The 16,682-nt window shown below is 38.4% G+C and overlaps 1 protein-coding gene across 6 annotated transcripts in view; it reads left to right on the forward strand.

The window, feature by feature from the left end:
- Nucleotides 1-16,682, forward strand: part of RhoGAP19D (Rho GTPase activating protein at 19D) — a 661,344-nt gene that overhangs the window by 389,161 nt on the left and 255,501 nt on the right. For all 6 annotated transcript variants that reach the window (XM_090374624.1, XM_090374649.1, XM_090374631.1 and 3 more), the window contains one exon: nt 1,366-1,417. In XM_090374624.1, the coding sequence (XP_090230750.1) occupies nt 1,366-1,417 (52 nt within the window). The remainder of the gene's footprint in view (nt 1-1,365; nt 1,418-16,682) is intronic.

The following is a 16,682-nucleotide window of genomic DNA, read 5'->3' on the forward strand; positions in this document are numbered from 1 at the left end:
TTCCCAGTGGGTACCATCACCCAGACTGCTGTTTCAGGGCTATTTGTCTCTTAGTTGATGGGTACCCCAATGGTATAACAGTTGACCACCTAGTTGTGAAATTATTGTAGAATTTTTTCACCACTGGGTTGTCAACTGTTGTACCATAGGGTACCTCTCCACCCACCGATGAATGACTAAACAGCCTTCTGGGTGGTGATACCACTGAGAATTAGTAACAATAGTCTTCTCTATTGGGGAAGAATTACTTATTCGAAGCATAATCAGACAGGCAATTGATTGTGAATGATTTTACAATATGAGAAGTAATGTAAAGTTGCCAATTTGATTTTTATTTATGCATATAGCATGATGCTTATGCCTAGCAGTTATTAATTGGACAATGATGTTAGCTTAAGTGAACAACTGTTTTATCCATTTAATTATGCTTCATAATCAAAATTTCTCATTTATCACCAGTAAGGACAAAAGCGTCCCTACTGGAATTGTGCACACATTTCATATAGATTTTAATTAAATATTTTAATGCCAATGTTGTGGAATTATGTGCTGTAAAACTTTACAACCTTGGCCACCTTACTGTGTAATACAAATGCAATTACTCTTATGGATTAAAGATGCAGATATTGTTATTGTGTATTTAACTGGAATATTTTCTTTCAAGTGCACTACTTACCACCAGCTTAGATTTGATACATTATTTACAGGTGGACAAATTTGCTAATAGAAACCACCCATCTGGTGGAAGAACAAAGTCAGAAAACTTCTGTCATGGTGGTGCTATGAGTGTTAGATGCTATTTTTATAAATGATATTAACAATTTAGATCATCTTATGGATAAGAGTTTTATATCTGATGTGAACTCTTACATCCAGAAGTTAGTCTTTGTCACTTAAGGGAACAAGTGATCTCCAATACAGAAATTGAAAGGAAGGAACGCGTGCAATTCTTATGATATTAATATTCTTAAAACTATTTCTCATGGATAACAAAAGCTTGTTAAGCCTTTTTATCTTTTTTCGTTGTAATCTCTTAAATGGCCACCCTAATGAAATTCTAATACCACAAAAGGCAAAATACTAAAACATTTCTTTTATTCCTTGTGCATTGTTGTTGGATGCTACTTTTAGTGATGGTGATGACGACACTGTTAGATATTAGTGCCTTTCACTGATTTGTGGTGCAAGTTTTTTGTGTGCATTAGTCTAGTACAATAATCTCAATTATTATTGTATTGAAACTTTTTCTGAGCTTGTAACACTGTAGCGATTTTTATTTAAATATTTGGAAACAAAAATAACTTATTTTATTATTTATTATTTATTTTCAGCATATTTATACTCTTTTATTCATTAATTTTATAGCTTTTCTAGTGACCATCGTATTCAGAAATTGAAGTCTTTTTTTGGAGAAAAGGTGTGTGTGTTATTTATTTTATATAAAAAAACAGTCTTAAAACAAATTTGACTAAATTCTTTTAAGTTCCATATGCTCTTTCAGAAAATGCCACATTATGAAACTCAATGCATGTTTTATACAAGTATTTCATACTTTTGATTACTGAGCTATATGCAAAGCAGCAAAATACGGAATGCTTTGTACTGTTAACCACAATTTTACTTCAACAGGCAGCATAAAGTAACCAAAGTTGAAGGGTTTTGTCTGCAGGGCAAGTTTGTATGTAATGCAAATTGCTAAAAATTAAAAGATGCTTAAATTTTCTTGAAGATTTTCAAGAAAAATGACATTTGAAACTACTGATTAATCCATTAATTAGTAGTAGTGGTGGTGGTAGTGATGTCAGCTTAGGTGGTAGGAGAGCAGTGATGAAGAATAACTGAGTTCCATATTTCATTTCGGTTTTTCTACACTTATATTATAAAGTATGCTGTTAGTGAGTTGTTGGGTTATTATGAAAGTTAAAAAAAATTTAAAGTAAAGAGTATCTACAAAAATTCAGCTTCTTGATTAGGTCAGGGTGACCTAATCAAGAAGCCCGTGACCACCAAATACGGAGGATGCGGAAAGGTCAGGGAATGACCACTGCATATCCCTGGAGAAATATGGCCTTAGTTGCTAATGCTCCTAAAAACCAAACAACAACAACAACAAAAATTCATGCGCCATAAAACCCTAAAACAAACAAACAAACAACAAAAATTCAAGTTTAAGGTTAAGTTATCATCTATCTTCTCACCATTCAACCCACAGATGGTATTAAATACATCAAAGTGAATGATTAGCATTAGCATTAGCATTAGTAGAGGCATATGATGCAAGAAAGCAAGCTTATTCAGCATCAGCCAAAAAAAAAAAAGAAAAAAAAAAAAAAAAAACAACCACTACTCCCATTTCACCCCTCAATTCGTTCGAAATACCTGTCCGGCTGAGCCTTAAATTTGTTTAGGCTATCAACTTCAACAACAAGCGATGGAAGTCTATTCCACAAACCAACTGCCCGCTGGCTAAAGGCGAATTTCCGCACATCTATCCGACATCCGTCCTTCCTCAATTTGAATTTATGCCCTCTCAGGTGATTATTCTGAGCAAGAGGAAGAATTCCATCGGCATTGAGCATGCTGAAGCCATTCAAAGCCTTGTACACCTCTATCAGATCACCTCGGCGATGCCTAGTCTCCAGGCTCTGTAATTTGCAAAACTTAAGCCTTTCATCGTAAGAGCAACCCTTTGTTCCATTCACTAATCTTGTTGCCCTTCTCTGTACTCGTTCCAGCAGCTCTACATCCTTCTTGAAATGAGGCCTCCAGACCTGTATACAGTACTCAAGGTGTGGCCTGACCAATGCCTTATACAAGGGAATAATCACATCCCTGTCCCTTCTAGAAAAATTCCTGTATATCATTGACAAGACACCATGAGCTACTCTTGCAGCTCGTCTGCACTGCTCAGAGAACTTCATATCTGCCTGCACAATTACCCCCAGGTCCTTTTCATTCTCTACCACTGTCAGCGTAGTACTACAGAGTTGATACGTTGATCTGGGGTTACTGTTTCCCATATGTAGTACTTTACATTTGTCAATGTTAAACTTCATTTGCCACCTCTCAGCCCATCTGCTCAACCTTTCCAGATCCTGTTGCAGCAGCATAGTATCAGTAGTGTCCTTAACAACCCTGCCAACCTTTGTATCGTCTGCAAACTTGGACATTAAGCCTGATACACCATCATCAATAGCATTTATAAATACAGAAAACAACAATGGACCCAACACTGAACCCTGAGGAACTCCACTAATAACATTAGTCCACGTTGAGCAGTGTCCATTGATTACCACTCTCTGTCTTCTGCCACTCAACCATCCCTTTATCCATAGCAGCAATTTGCCTCGAATGCCACACTTCTCCAATTTGTGCAGCAGTCTTCCATGTGCAACAGTATCAAAAGCGTTTCTAAGATCCAAATATATAATATCAAAGTTATTCCCTGCATCCAGTTCTTTTGTGACTACATCATAGTATCCAATCAAATTGGTCAGACAAGACCTGCCCTTAACAAACCCATGCTGTGTCTGAGCTATAACTGAATTCTTGTCCAGATGATCCTGCAGTGCTTCTTTAACCAGTGCCTCCATTAATTTTCCTGGAACCGAAGTTAAACTAACAGGTCTATAATTACTTGTGTCAGCCTTTGATCCTCCTTTGTGAATTGGGGTTACATTTGCACATCTCCAGTCCATGGGTACCTCCCCTGAGTCCAAAGAAGCTCTCATAATTATGGCTAGGGGTTTGCTTACTTCCTTTGCTGCCTCCTTTAATATAACTGGATAGATCCCATCCACCCCGGGTGCCTTTTTTATGTTTATCCTCAACAATTTCTCCTCCACTTTCCTCTCAGTTATTAGAAAATCATCTAGCTCACTGCCAATGTTTACTTCACCTACGACATTCCCCTTCCTGAATAACTCCTCATGTGTGAATGTAGATGCAAAATACTCGTTTAGATTGTTAGCCACCTGAGCTGGATCCTCAACTGTTGAACCATCAACATCCAGTGGACCAATCTGATTCATCCCTTCTTGAGTTTAAATAGGTAAAGAACTCTTTTCTGTTTTTCTTTGCATCCTTTTCCAAGGATTTCTCATAATCTGCCTTTGCCTGCCTAATCTCCTTTGTGACTTGGTTACAGACCAACTTATATCTATCATAGGCTTCCACGTTACCCATTAATTTGTATGTATCCCATGCATTTTTCTTCTCTGCCATATGTCTCATTAGTTCATCTGACAACCATTTAGGCCTGAACCTTGAACAATATTTCTTGGTTGGTATGTAAAGCCTGGTAGCTTCCAAGATTAGTTCCTTGAATGCTTCCCATTTTGAATTTGCTGTTGGTAACATCATCAGTTGGTCCCACTGTATAGAATTTAAATACTGTCTCAGACCAGCATAGTCTCCTTTACGAAAGCAAAAACCCTTCCCTTTACCTCTGATGGTAGTTACCTCCTTGAGTAAATCCCACTTCAGCACACTGTGATCACTGCCACCCAGTGGTTCATTTATCTGCAGATTCCTAATGCATGAAGAATCACTACTGATAATCAGATCAAGAGTATTACTCCCTCTAGTTGCCTCCCGAACATGCTGGTGTAGAAAACAATCATCCAATAAATCCACAAAAGCCTTGCTAGTGTGTGAGTGACCAACCCACAAATTCCAGTCAATATCTGGGAAATTAAAATCCCCCATTATAAGACTCTCTGATTTACTGGCCCACTCTATTTCCCTGTACAGTATCTTATTATACTCATCAGAGTCATTAGGCCTATAGCACACTCCTACTCTCAATTTTGATTTACCTATGCTTATGTCACACCAAACTGACTCAACACTGCACTGTCCAGCGATGTCAACTGGCTTCACTTCCTTGGATTTTATGTGTTTTTTAACTAATAGCATAACCCCTCCTCCCTTCCTATCCTGTCTATCCTTTCTGTAGACGTTGTACTCCCCAAATTCCAGTTCTGCATTCCTTATATCTGTGTGACACCACGTCTCTGATATCCCAACAATATCTGCCTTTGATGTTTTGAGTAATACCTCAAATTCATCAATTTTATTTACTAAACTCCTAGCATTAGTGTATACGCAAGTATACATGCACCTGTTTCTATTCTTAGCTACCCTAACACAACCCATGTGTTTACTTGTACCGCAATGACTTCCAGCAGTCTCTGAAATATCCTGCATCTTGTTTTTCAGGCTTCTGCTCATTCCAATAGAAGCAGTGCAAGAATCTCTTTCACCTCTGCCCGTGGCTACTGTTAATCCATTAGTCTTTGTCTCCCCCCAAGCTAGCAGTTTTCCGACCCACCTAACACTGCCTCGATAGCATCAGCAAATATTCTTGCACCCTTTCTATTTAAGTGTATCCCATCCCTGTAGAAGCAATCTCTCCTGTTAACAAGTACAGTCCAGGCTGAAAAAAATTCTACCCCTTGAGCCTTGCACAATCTTTCCAGGGCCGAATTGATCGACAAGGCTCTCATCATATACTCCCTCCTATCGTGTCTGGGCAGAATTGCAGACACTTTCAAATTCAACCCTACTTCACGGCTTTTTTTCAACAGTGACCTGTACTTGTTAAGTAATTCCGCTGGTCTCCTACTCTTAATATCATTAGTGCCAACATGTACAACTATATCACCTTTTGTGCCCTTAAAAGATGATATCTGCTCTACAACGTCATCAACCTTTGCCCCTGGCAGACATACCCTGGTCCTGTTCCACCTATCCTTTTTACAAAGCATGTTCCCCGTTTCCCTGACAATTGAGTCACCAACAACTACTAGTTCCTGTTGGACCAGCGCATTCTGCCTTGGGGGCTGCCTCTGTGTTGCAAGATGACCAAGTCCAAGCTCTGGTGTTGATGTGGGCAGCTGAGAGCTTGATGGGCCCCTCAATTTATTTCCCTCGAGGGCATCCACCCTGTCCTTCAAGGTCTCATATAGGCCCATAACAACGCCGAGTTGTCGCCTAATTTCCTTGCACTCCTTGCATCGTGCACACACAAAGACATCCCCCATGGCAGTATCATGTCCCTTACCCGATTGCTCCGCAAACATCAAGCAAACAGTGCATCTTAAAAGGCCGTGATTCAGGGGGCAACCGCCCCCCTAAGTTCTCCCCTGAGTCACAGCACTCCCATTAGCTTGAGCCTTTTGCTTTGCTGCTCTGGTCAGAGTCATGATTTCGATTTAAATGTCAATAAAATTACAATTTCGAACAAAATTAAAACCTTAAATTTGTATCTTAACACCGTTATAACGCTATATTTATTTTTCGGTATCGAGTGTTATCTACGAGTTCCCTTTATATAACTTCCGTATCAAGTATGTATTAATTATTTGCTACGTTTGTACTCTAAGTCGTTATATATATATAGTTAAAAGTACAATTTAATTGACAATGAAGTTTAACAAGATTAATAGATGTACTGATTAATTGACAATATTATATTATGCACTATACTATACAAAGCTAATGCTATCGAATTCCGGATATGCTGTATCGCGCTTCAGTAACGAGTGTTATCTACGAAATCCCTTTATATAACTTCTGTATCAAGTTATGTATTAATTATTTATTTTTACTAATTATTTATGTTCCGTAACCTAAGTGGTTATATGTATAGTTAAAATTACAATTTAATTGCCAATGAAGTTCGACAAGATTAATAGATTTTACTGATTAATTTTCACGTAGCAATGGCGGCCGTTTATGAACGGTAAACACGTGGATTTGATACCCTTTCCGATACTAAGTAATACCTACAAAATCTCTATCTAAGTTATTTTAACTTTAAGTACCGTAAATAGGAATATAAAGCTACTCTAGAAATAAGTTAATATGTCAATTTAAACTAATAAAGCAGAAAATAAATCAGAAAAAACTTCTCTATTCCAAGAGCGGCAGAAAGCACGTCCGCACAGGAAATCGTGCCTCTTTTTCTGTTGAAAAAGAGGCACGATTTGTCTCGAAAGCTACAGTATCTATTTGTGATCAAAGATATTCAGTATCTGTTTGTAATCAAAGATATTCAGTATCTGTTTGTAATTAAATTATTTTACTGGCTAACACTTAATCATCATTTACCATGGATCCCAGTACAACAGACCCATTTGTCCTCATACATCAAAGTGCTTAATACCATTTGTACTTAGGGATGTTATTAAAAAAAATTGTTTTCCTATTTTTGTATAATGAGATACTACACTTGATTCATAAATTCTGTTTTTTTTTTTTTTCTCATTTGGGGCATGTGGTATTTGCATGTGATGTTAAAGGAAAAAGCTTATGTTTAAATTATAAAAATAAATATAACTATTTTGAAATTCCCAGAAATTAGAATAGATATGGTAAATAAATCATACTCACCTAGGGTAACTCACAGTGAATGCTTTACATTATTGGAAGGGATCTAACATTGAAATTTAGTTTATTACTTAGATAACAGACCATTGCAGATTGCAAAATGGCTGATTGGAAGTATTAGTATTGTTTTTAATATTAGTAGAATGTACAGAGTATTCAAAATAAGGCAAATTCAAAAATTAATAGCATTATATTTTAATACAAATCTATTTTTTTTTTTTTTTTTTTTTTTTTATGAGAACCCCAAACACGAGAGGTATTAAACCTATAGTACTTAGAACCGTGCTTGGGTTGGAGGTTGAGAAGACGAAAGAAGATATTTGTTGATATTGGACTTGAACTTCTGTAGATTGTAATTTTCAGGAAATACGTATGAAGGAAGGTTGTTCCAGAAAACGGCAGTTGAATGAATAAATGAGGAAGATGAAAAGTTGGTTCTGTGGGTTTGAAGTTGGACAGTAAATGGATGTTGGCTGGTGGCGGCACGTGTTCGGACTGTTTTTAAAGAGAGAGCGGGAATTATAGAAGCCAATTCAGAAGAACAGTGCCCATGGAAGTATCTGTAGAAGAGGCATGCAGCAGAAACAGTGCGTCTATGAGACAGCGAGTGGAGAGACTGTTAGAGATGAATCATTAATTAACCGAAATGCCCTCTTCTGAATGGAATCAAGAAGCCTGAGAGAGGTTTTGGGGGCACCACCCCAGATGTGGGAACAATATTCCATGGCAGGGCGGATTTGCGATTTATACAGAGTGAGCAGCTGTTTGGGAGAAAAGTAACGCCGAGAGCGAAAGAGAAAACCAAGTTTTTTAGATGCAGAGGAAGCAATATTTGTAATGTGCTTGTGCCAAGAGAGATTAGAAGTCAGGGTAATCCCCAAAAGAGATATATCATTTTGCCTAGAAATCGGAGTGTCACTAAAGATAAGCATAGGAGCAGAAGAATCCTTTTTGCGAGATATAAGACAAGATTGAGTTTTAGAAGGGTTGAAATCAACTAAGTTGTCTTTGCCCCACTGGAGAATTACCTGAAGATCGGCATTTAAGGAATTGGCAGCAGATTTTCGAGAACTTAAAGCTGATTGAGCTGGACAAGGTTTCTCAAAATGGAAAGTTGAATGCAATGTGCTATCATCGGCAAAACTATGGATAGGATTTCCAGTCAATGGAAGAAGGTCATTGATATACAAGAGGAAAAGAGTGGGGGAAAGAACTGAACCTTGGGGGACACCGGCATTAGTGGAGAAGTTAGAAGACAGAGAGCCATCTACTATCACCCTCAGTGAGCGATCAGAGAGAAAACTGGATAACCAATTACTAAAAACAGTTGGCAAACCATAAGATGGAAGCTTGTTTAGAAGACCTTTATGCCAAACACGATCAAAAGCCTTTGAGATGTCAAGAGCAACTACTTGTGTTTCACCGAACCTTTCCATTGAATTAGTCCATAAATGGGTAACATAAGCCAGAATATCACCAGTGGATCGACACTGACGGAATCCATACTGGCGATCGTTGATCAGACGGAAAGTTTCTAGGTAGTTTAAGAGTTGGCGGTTAATTGATTTCTCCATTACTTTAGAAAGAGTAGAAGTAATTGCAATGGGACGATAATTGGATGGGAGGGATTTGTCACCCTTTTTAGGAACTGGCTGGATATGAGCAAATTTCCAAGCAGAAGGAAAAACACCTTTGGAATAAGAAAGTGAAAAAAGGCGGCAAAGAATAGGAGTAAGTTCAGGAGCACAGGTTTTGAGAACAAGTGGAGAAATACCATCAGGACCTGGAGCTTTCTTAGCATCAAGATTCATCAAAATCCTTCTGATATCCTTTTGACGGAAGACCACAGGAGGCATTGAATGGAGCGTGTTAGGAATGGTGGGAGGTGTTTTACCAAGATCATTAATACATGAGCTCAAAGAAAAATGGGATGCTAGCAGGTCAGCTTTATCCTTGGCTGAAGTGACAACAGAACCATCTGGTTTGGACAGAGGTGGGAGCAGAGATGGGCAAAAGTTGCGGCCAATAGCTTTGGCAAGAGACCGGAATGCTCGGCTACCATTAGGGCAAGAAGCAAGTTTTCTACTCTTAGCCTGTTCAAACTCTAGTTTGGACTGATTAATAACTGCTTTACAATTGTTGCGAGCTTTGGTGTAGGCAGAAAATGAAACTGAAGAATTAGAAACAAGCCAATTACGATATGCAGCGTTCTTCTCTTGGACAGCCTTAGCACATTTATTGGAAAACCAAGGTTTAGATAAAGGACGAGATTTTAAAGTGGAGTGTGGGATAAAGGATTCCATTCCTGCAAGAATAATTTCACTGACACGATCTGAGCAAACGTTGACATCAGAAGTTTTGAAACAGTAATCAGACCAAGGAAAAGAAGAAAAGAAGTCTCGCAGGTCATCCCATTTTGCATTCTTGTAATGCCAAACAATACGAGGTTGGGAATAGCCATGAGATAAAGGTTCCATTGGAGAAGAGCAATCACCAAGTTGTGATCGGAAGTGCCTAAAGGACCTCTCACTTCAACCTTGTACTTAGAAGGGTTGTTTGTGAGAAAAAGATCAAGCGTATTGGCTGTATGATTAGGATTGTCCGGTATTCTTGTAGGTAAATGAACAATCTGTGCTAGGTCATTAGTAATTGCAAAAGCCTCAACATCTCGACCTGCTGGGTCGGTGTGACTAGAAAACGGAAGCCAGCTGTAGTTGTGAACGTTAAAATCACCAAGGAAAATTACCTCACTGTTAGGAAAGTTGGACTGGAGAAAGTCAAGTTGCAAAGAGAGGAAGTCAAAGAGCTCCAAGTGATTAGTGGAGTTGGGAGAACGGTAGAGACAACAGATGAATTTTACACAATGAGGTAGAGAGATTTTAAGCCAGAGAAGATCAAAGAGAGGAGATTCCAAATTGCCAAGTCTCTGACAGGGAATATCAGAACGGACATATGCACAAGTACCACCTTTGAGGCGAAAGGAATCATACAGCAAATAATTTGGACATCTGAGATGAGCAGTAGTTGAATCAACTGATAACTGAGATTCAGTCAGAAAGAGTACATGGGGTTTGGAAGACTGCAATTGGAAATGGACATCGTTGAGATTAGAATTGAGACCACGTATATTTGTGAAATGAATTAGGAAGTCCTTGGGAGGTTTAGATCTTTTCGCAGATAAGCTTGCTCTATTATTTTGACAATTCATGGTGTATTCAATAGTAAGAAAAAGTGGGTGGGACATGCTGTATGAAGTAATGAAATTTTTGGATATGGCGTACATGTGGTAAGAATATACCCAGATCCTTGACATAACGTGGCCTCGACAATGCTCCCCGCATACACACTGCTCGGACTCCCTCCAGTCACTATCTGGCAGAGTAGAGGTAGCAAGATTATACACTAGCTGATCCGGAAGCTTCCTAGAGAGTTACCAATAGGTTCAGTCCGGTGTACTAACTAGCGGCCGGCCTGCGAACACCGTTTTAGAGCTGTACCCTCGAAATGTAAGGAATATTGGATCTCGCCACGACATTCATCATAACCTCAAAAATCATCAATCATACTGCATGATGGAAGAAATAGGGAAGGGTTGGCCGGAACTTAGCTCTAGAGACTAAACATGGGTTCCACCACTTCAAGCCTCCAATAAGCAAAGTGGTGGTATTTCACCGGTTGATGAGAGTCATCTACCACCTAGTACTGCCTGGTAATATAGAGGGGCGGCATTCCTCCATGTGGTGTGGGCGCCACACCTCGACCCCTGCTTACGTTGGTTCACACCTGGGTGGTCACCCACCATGTACTTGTGCATGAAGGTTATACCCAGGATTACTAACAGTCCCACCATTGTGAAGGTGCAAGCAGAGGATTTGGCTGTCATAGACCATCTGGACTTCGCCGAAATTGGGTCCACTTTGACTTTAGTGTCACCCGAATATCAGTTCCATCAGCATTTTAGACTCACAGGTAGCAAGAACAGCTTGTCTGGCATATCTGAGAGAATGTCTGTGACAGCCTCAAGGACCAAAAATTAAAAAATAACATTCCTAAAAACAATCAGAGAATTGTTTGAATATATGTAGGGAAGATCTTGTTATTTTCAATCTGAAAGAAGCTTAAATTATCACCTTCTAAATAAATTCAAATTACCGTATTTTCCCATGTATAAGACGCACCTTAATTTTGTGGCCCGATATTTGAAAAAACATGTATTACATAAAGTTATTGAACTCAAGTTTTATTCATCATAAAATTCATACAACTCCTCATCACTGTCAAAACTCCCATCCATTAGCTTGTCCTCATCTGTGTCTGATGACGAATCACTGTCTTCATATATTGCCTCATCCTCAGTTCCATCTATGGCATTTGAAATGCCACACTTCTTAAATGACTTGACAATGATCTCAGTCTTGAAATTATCCCAGAATCTTTTCACCCAGGTACAAATTTCTCCTATAGTTGGTTTCTTCACTCTTCCTGCTGGTGTCAAATTGTCTCCAGAAGACTTCATCCATTGGTTCCATTAGTCCCTCATGGCAGATTTGAAGGGTTTTTTAATGCTGACATCAAGTGGTTGAATTATCACCTTCTAAATAAATTCAAATTACCGTATTTCCCCATATATAAGATGCTCCCATGTATAAGAAGCACCTTAATTTTGGGGCCCGAAATTTGAAAAAACATGTATTACATAAAAGTTATTGAACTCAAATTTTATTCATCATAAAATTCATACAACTCCTCATCACTGTCAAAACTCCCATACATTAGCTTGTCCTCATCTGTGTCTGATGACGAATCACTGGAGCTGGGATGTCAAGCCTCCAGGTATGAACAAGCTAGAGCAACTGTATAATGGCCTCTTTTCACGTCCACTTGTCTTCACAGTTACAGCTTTCTTCCCTTCTTATCAACAGTTCTGTTACTTGGGACATCAAATTGAAGGGGGACTATGTCCATATTTGCAATCTGTCCCAACTCAAACTGATGTGTCTTCCGACATTAATGACAAAACAATGAAATTCAAGGACCTTCTGCTTATAGCTTTCAGGCATCTTTTGGGCAAGTCTGGTGCGTGTACACATGCTTAGTCCATTCCGTTTCATGAACCTGAAGTACCAATTGTGTCCTCCAATCAGTAACTTCTTTTTCATCAGCAATTCTTCTTGCCTCATGCTTGAACCATCTTTGTGGACACAGGAATTCCAATTCCATATTCCATATGGAATTGGAATTCCATATCTTCAATTCCCTCTCTCTAAATCAGGCCATTTTGCTGACTTGCCTCTCATGGCCTTCTTCTGCTGTGGCGTTTTCAGTAGGGTTTCTTCTTCCCGTAGCCAGTCTTGGATTGTTTTCTCAGTTGGAGGAGGATCAAACTTACGTTCAGCAGCACAATTTTTCCATTCACTTTTGCAAACTGGATCACTTTTAACTTGAATTCAGCACTGTACGAAAATCTTTTCTGAGCCATTTATGGGCAGAATGTGGCAAAACGTAACCTAATATACCGGTAACAAGTGCAAAACAATGAGCGCAGAGGCAACAAGCGCGAAAAAGCAGGAAATGCAAGTAAAAAAAACTACAACCACTGTATAAAACGCACCCCGTTTTTAGACCCCAAATTTTTCGAAAAAGTGTGCATCTTATACATTGGGAAATACGGTATATAAGCATTTTTCAAAATTGACCAGCATAGCCAGTATGTTGTCCATAACAGTTAGATAACTTTGTATTCTTTGCTTTAAGAGGTAAAATGGAACAAAATTATTTTCTAGTAATAATGAATACACCAACAATAATAATAAATAATATTGTATACAATAAACACATCAAAAAAGTAACATACATGTAGAATACTAAAACACTATGGAATATGCATTTAATAGTAATTTTATACAGGGTGGTAAGGAGTAATCAATATGTAAAATACAATGTAAAATAAAATTCACATTCACTTATTACCCAAAATTTACAGCAAAATGCTAATGAATATAGATAATCACAGTGGCAAGATAGAATTTTTTTTTTTCTTTTTTCAAGAAATCTATTTTACTCTTATTTTTTTGTAGACAGAAAAGTAAATTTGTTTAGTGCTTCCATTATTCAGGAAACATTTTTTGTCTAGGTACCAAAAGAAGTGAAATGCTAAAGGTTGCTAGACATTAGCCTCAAGAACAGTTCCTTACCACTAATTTTGCATTTAATTTTTGGTTATTGGTGTCAATATTTACTGTTTTATGTTAGTGTTATGTAAGAAAACAGAGTTTTCTCCTTTATGGAATTTTTTTGCCCCATGTAGTGTTACTAAGTGCATGGTTTTAGTTGCTATTATTACTGTTGATTGTGAAACTCACCTATTATCATACAGGTGTTCAAGATCATGGCTTTCCCGAGTTCCATATACATGTTTTCTAGGAGGCCTATTGCTGCTAGAATCTTAGGCACCATGCCAATGGTTGATACAGTGATTTGGATGGTCGTTACTTGTTCAATATGCCACATTTCTTTGACTTCCTGCTTTAGGTTTATGTATTTCCTCAGATTTTTCCCATAGGATTTCTGGGGGTTGCTGTTGTTGGATTCTGCGATATCAAGAGGTAGGTAGCATTGTCTTCTTGTCAGTGAGGGTTATGTCTGGTCTGTTGTGCAGGATCATCTTGTCCATTATTATGGCATGGTCCTAGTATAGTTTGTGAGTAAGAGTCTCTAGTGTGGCATGAGGTTCATACTTGTAATCTGTACATATTCTCTGATTAACTGGTATTTCTGCACTCATTTCTGATTTATTATTCTGATAACTTGGTTGTGTCTGTGAGTACTCCATCTGGCTGAATCCAAAGCAATGGCTCTCTTTCTTCCAGTGACACAGACAAGAGGAAGTAGTATTGGCATGACTGAGGATTGGACACACTCATCATATTCATCTCTTCTGTTATTCTACATCTCTTCAGATGTAGAAGACCCACTCCAGTGCTCATCCTGTCACAGTCATCTTACAGTCTGCCATTTTCTGGTTAATTGGACCTTACATTGAACTAGGTTAGAAGCTTTTCAGTCACTCTCCACAATGAATATCTCACAGGATTTATGTCACTTATTAGTAGAAGCAAATATATAAGAACTTTTATTCTATTTAAAAAAAGTGGACTGAACCTATTGTTAACCCTCTACTAGTCTTCTGGATCAGCTGGTGTATAATCTCACTTCCTCTACACTGCCAAATAGTGACTGGAGAGAATCTGAGGGAGGGGGGGGGGCAATGTCAAGGCCACTTTATCTCAAGGAGCTGGGTATATTCTTGCCAGTGTAAGCCATATCCAAAAATTTCATTACTTCATGTAGCATGCCCTCTGTACCTTTTCTTACTACTGAATACATTGTGAATTTTCAAACTAATAGAAAAAACAAAACTCAAACCTGTGAAAAGATCTAAACCTCCCAAACACCTCCTCATTCATTTCACAAATATACATAGTCTCAATTCTAATTTCAATGATATCCATTTCCATTACAGTCAGCCATGTACTTCTGACAGAATCCTAGTTATCAGGTGATTCACCACTGCTCATCTCAGTTATCCAAATTATTCGCTGTATGATTCCTTTCCCTTCAAAGGTAGTACTTGTGCATATGTCTGTTCTGATATTCCAGTCAGAGACTTAGTAATTTGGAGTCTCCTATTTTCGATCTTCTCTGGCTTAAAATCTCTCTACCTCGTTCTGTCAAATTCATCTATTGTCTCTACCGTTCTCCAAACTCCACTAATCACTTGGAATTTTTTGACTTCCTCTCTTTGAAAGTTGACTTTCTCCAGTCCAACTTTCCTAACAGTGAGGTAATTTTCCTTGGTGATTTTAATGTTCACAATTCCTGCTGATTCCGTTTTCTATTCACACAGATCCAGCTGGTCGAGATGCTGAGGCTTTTGCAATTATTAATGACCTCATACAGATTGTTCATTTACCAACCAGAATACTGGACAATCCTAACCATGCAGCCGATGCTCTCGATCTTTTTTTCGCAAATAACTCTTCTAACTACATTATCGAGGTGCGTAGTCCTATAGGAACCTTGGATCATAACTTTGAGATGGTCTCTTCTCCAATTGAGCCACTGAGTCTTTCTCTCTTCATTCCTGTAATACCAAACAACACGAGGTTTTCCCAACCTCGTGTTGTTTGGTATTACAGGAATGCAAAATGGGATGAGCTGCGAGATTTCTTTTCTTCTTTTCCTTGGTCGGATTACTGTTTCTGAACTTCTAATGTCAATGTTTGATCAGATCATGTCAGCAAAATTATTCTTGCAGGAATGGAATCCTTTATTTCACACTCCACCTTAAAATCTTGGATTTATCTAAACTGTGGTTTTTCAATATATGTGCTAAGGGTGTTCAAGAGAAGAACATTGCATATTGTATTTGGCTTGTTTCCAAATTTTCAGTTTTATGTTCTGCCTAGACCAAAGCTCGCAACAATTGTAAAGCAGTTATTAATCAATCCAAACTAGATTTCGTACAAGCTAAAAGTAGAAATCTTGCTTCTTGCCAAAATTTTAGTTTTAGTTTTCGCAAGAGACAGGAGCTCACATCTGGTGAGTATGGGCTTGGCACACCCAGGGTCCTGACCTGGATATCATCATTCTTCTCTTTCTTGGTGATTTCCTTTTACTCTCTCTCTCTCTCAGGGTAACTCAGAAATTTTTTTTGGCTTGTGCAGCATAAGCCTCAGACTTCCTTGCACCCTATGGCTAATAATAAAAATAATAATAAAATAAAATGATTCTTTTTCTTGGTGATTCCCTTCTATTTCTCTCTCTCAGGGTATTTCAGAAATTTTTTTTTTTTTTTTTTTTTTTTTTTTGGCTGGTGCAGCACAATATAAGCCTCAGGCTTCTTTGCACCATATGGCTAATAATAATAATAATTATAATGCCCATTCTGGTCTCTTGCCAAAGCTGTGGACTGCAGCTTTTGCCCATTTTCTATATGTAAAAAAACTTGGTGTCTCTTTCCCTGTGTTACTTTTCTTCCAAACAGTGGTGTGCAGTGCCCCCCAAAGCCTCTCTGAGGCTTCTAGAATCCATTCAAAAGTGACAATTAGGTTAATTAATGCATCTTTTTTCTCTCTCTCTCTCTCTCTCTCTCTCTCTCTCTCTCTCTCTCTCTCACTCTCTCTCCCTCCCTCCCTCTCTCATAGACATTCTGTTTCTGCTGCATGCCTTTGCTGTAGCTACTTCCACACCACTGTTCTTCTGAATTGGCTTCTATAATTCCTGCTCTC

Source organism: Mastigoproctus giganteus, chromosome 1 (genome assembly GCF_048544385.1).
Source record: "Mastigoproctus giganteus isolate SK-2022 chromosome 1, ASM4854438v1, whole genome shotgun sequence".
Lineage (NCBI taxonomy): Eukaryota > Metazoa > Arthropoda > Arachnida > Uropygi > Thelyphonidae > Mastigoproctus > Mastigoproctus giganteus.